The 1,445-nt window shown below is 46.5% G+C and overlaps 1 protein-coding gene across 2 annotated transcripts in view; it reads left to right on the top strand.

Annotated features, from left to right (window-relative positions):
• The first annotated feature begins 490 nt into the window (after positions 1 to 490).
• Usp31 (ubiquitin specific peptidase 31) overlaps positions 491 to 1,445 on the top strand; it is a 61,255-nt gene continuing 60,300 nt past the window's right edge. The window contains exon 1 of one of the 2 annotated variants that reach the window (XM_013504873.1): positions 491 to 612. In XM_013504873.1, the coding sequence (XP_013360327.1) occupies positions 541 to 612 (72 nt within the window). In that variant the 5' untranslated portion in view covers positions 491 to 540. The remainder of the gene's footprint in view (positions 613 to 1,445) is intronic. The other variant, XM_013504872.1, reaches the window with a different exon arrangement.

Genomic DNA, 1,445 nt, shown 5'->3' with positions numbered 1-1,445 from the left:
CCTGACTGTGTTCTGAAGGGTCCTGCAGGAGGGGGAGGAAGGGCTGAGAAAGGCAAGTGTGGGTGCAGCAGAAGGGCGGACGTTGCGGGTGGAATGGGAGGAGGCCTGCTGGGTGATAGTTTGGGCAGGGCTGGATCCAGAAGTCCTTGATGTCGTGTCAGAGAATGGTATCCATCTGAGGACAGCTACCGAAGAATTTTAGATAGGGTTATGGTATGCTTGTCTCTTTTACTTATTTTATTCCTTTTGGTGCTGAGAATCGAACACAGGACCTTGTGCTGTCCAGGCAGGCGCTGTACCACTGAGCTACATCCCCGGTCCCTCTTTTATTTACTTTGAAACTTCATGATGAGTAAGAGGCTGAGGATTTTGTTAACTTGACTGACTTCACAGCTGCCTTTCGGGTGTGTCTGGGTGGACAGGAAGCACGACTGTGACTGCTGTGTCTGGCTCCTGGCCCTTCCTCTTGGTGCTCTTCCCCTGCTCTGCCTCCCGTCTGCCATGGACTAAGCAGTTTGCTTGTCCCTGCCCTCTGCCGTGATGTCCTGCTTCGGAGCCAGCCATGGACTGACACCTCTGAAACGACAGCCAGGTGGATTGCTTCCCCTTCAGGTTGTGGGTGTCAGTTACTTTGTCTAGTGACGGGGGACAGAGGGTAGGGACAGACCCAGGTACCGGGAGGAGAGTGCATATCTGAGCCTTTTTTGGCACTGGCTGAGGCAGCTTAGCCAACTGAGGCAACTTAGAACTTTTCAAACCTGATAAATTCTGTTTTAGATATGATATATTTGAGGTCTTATGGTGGTTCATGAGGGAAATATTTGATATTTTAGGGTAGAGTTCTGTCTAGTGAAATTAGAATTTAGAAATTATAATTTCTTAGAAATTTCTTAGAAATTAAAATTTCTAAGCCCCCAAATCTGAGGTTTTTTTAAAAAAATTATTCCACCTGGAAATATGTTAGCACTGTCTGATTTGACTTTTCTTTTTTTTTTTTTAACTCATTTGCAAAACCAGAGCTTCAACTTGAACTCAGGGCAGTGTGACGGTAATAGCCGTGCTCTTACGTTACTGAACACATTGCCCTGAAGTACCACTGATGTTTGCACCCGTCTGCGTGCTGTCCTCCTGGGCAGATCCGTTTGGGTTACGATCTTCTGATGCAGTTTTAGGGTGTCTTTCTATCTTGCTAAGTAGTGTTCACAGGCCGCTCAGCATTTCGGTGACCCACATGGTGTCATGTGACTGAGTGATCATACGCTCACCAGACCCTCTTCTGTTGAACATTTCTGTACCTTTTTTATGATAATGAATATGAACTGCATGCATAGCTTTTCGCTTTGTTGTGTTGTTTCTTTTTTTTTTTTTTGGTTTTTCTCCGGTACCGGGAACTGAACTCACGACCTTGCGCTTGCCAGGCAGGCGCTTTTGCCGCTGAGCTAAAT

Source organism: Chinchilla lanigera, unplaced genomic scaffold (assembly GCF_000276665.1).
Source record: "Chinchilla lanigera isolate Chin_1 unplaced genomic scaffold, ChiLan1.0 scaffold00092, whole genome shotgun sequence".
NCBI lineage: Eukaryota > Metazoa > Chordata > Mammalia > Rodentia > Chinchillidae > Chinchilla > Chinchilla lanigera.
The sequence above is the reverse complement of the archived record's forward strand: the minus strand, read 5'-3'. Positions and strand labels throughout refer to the sequence as shown.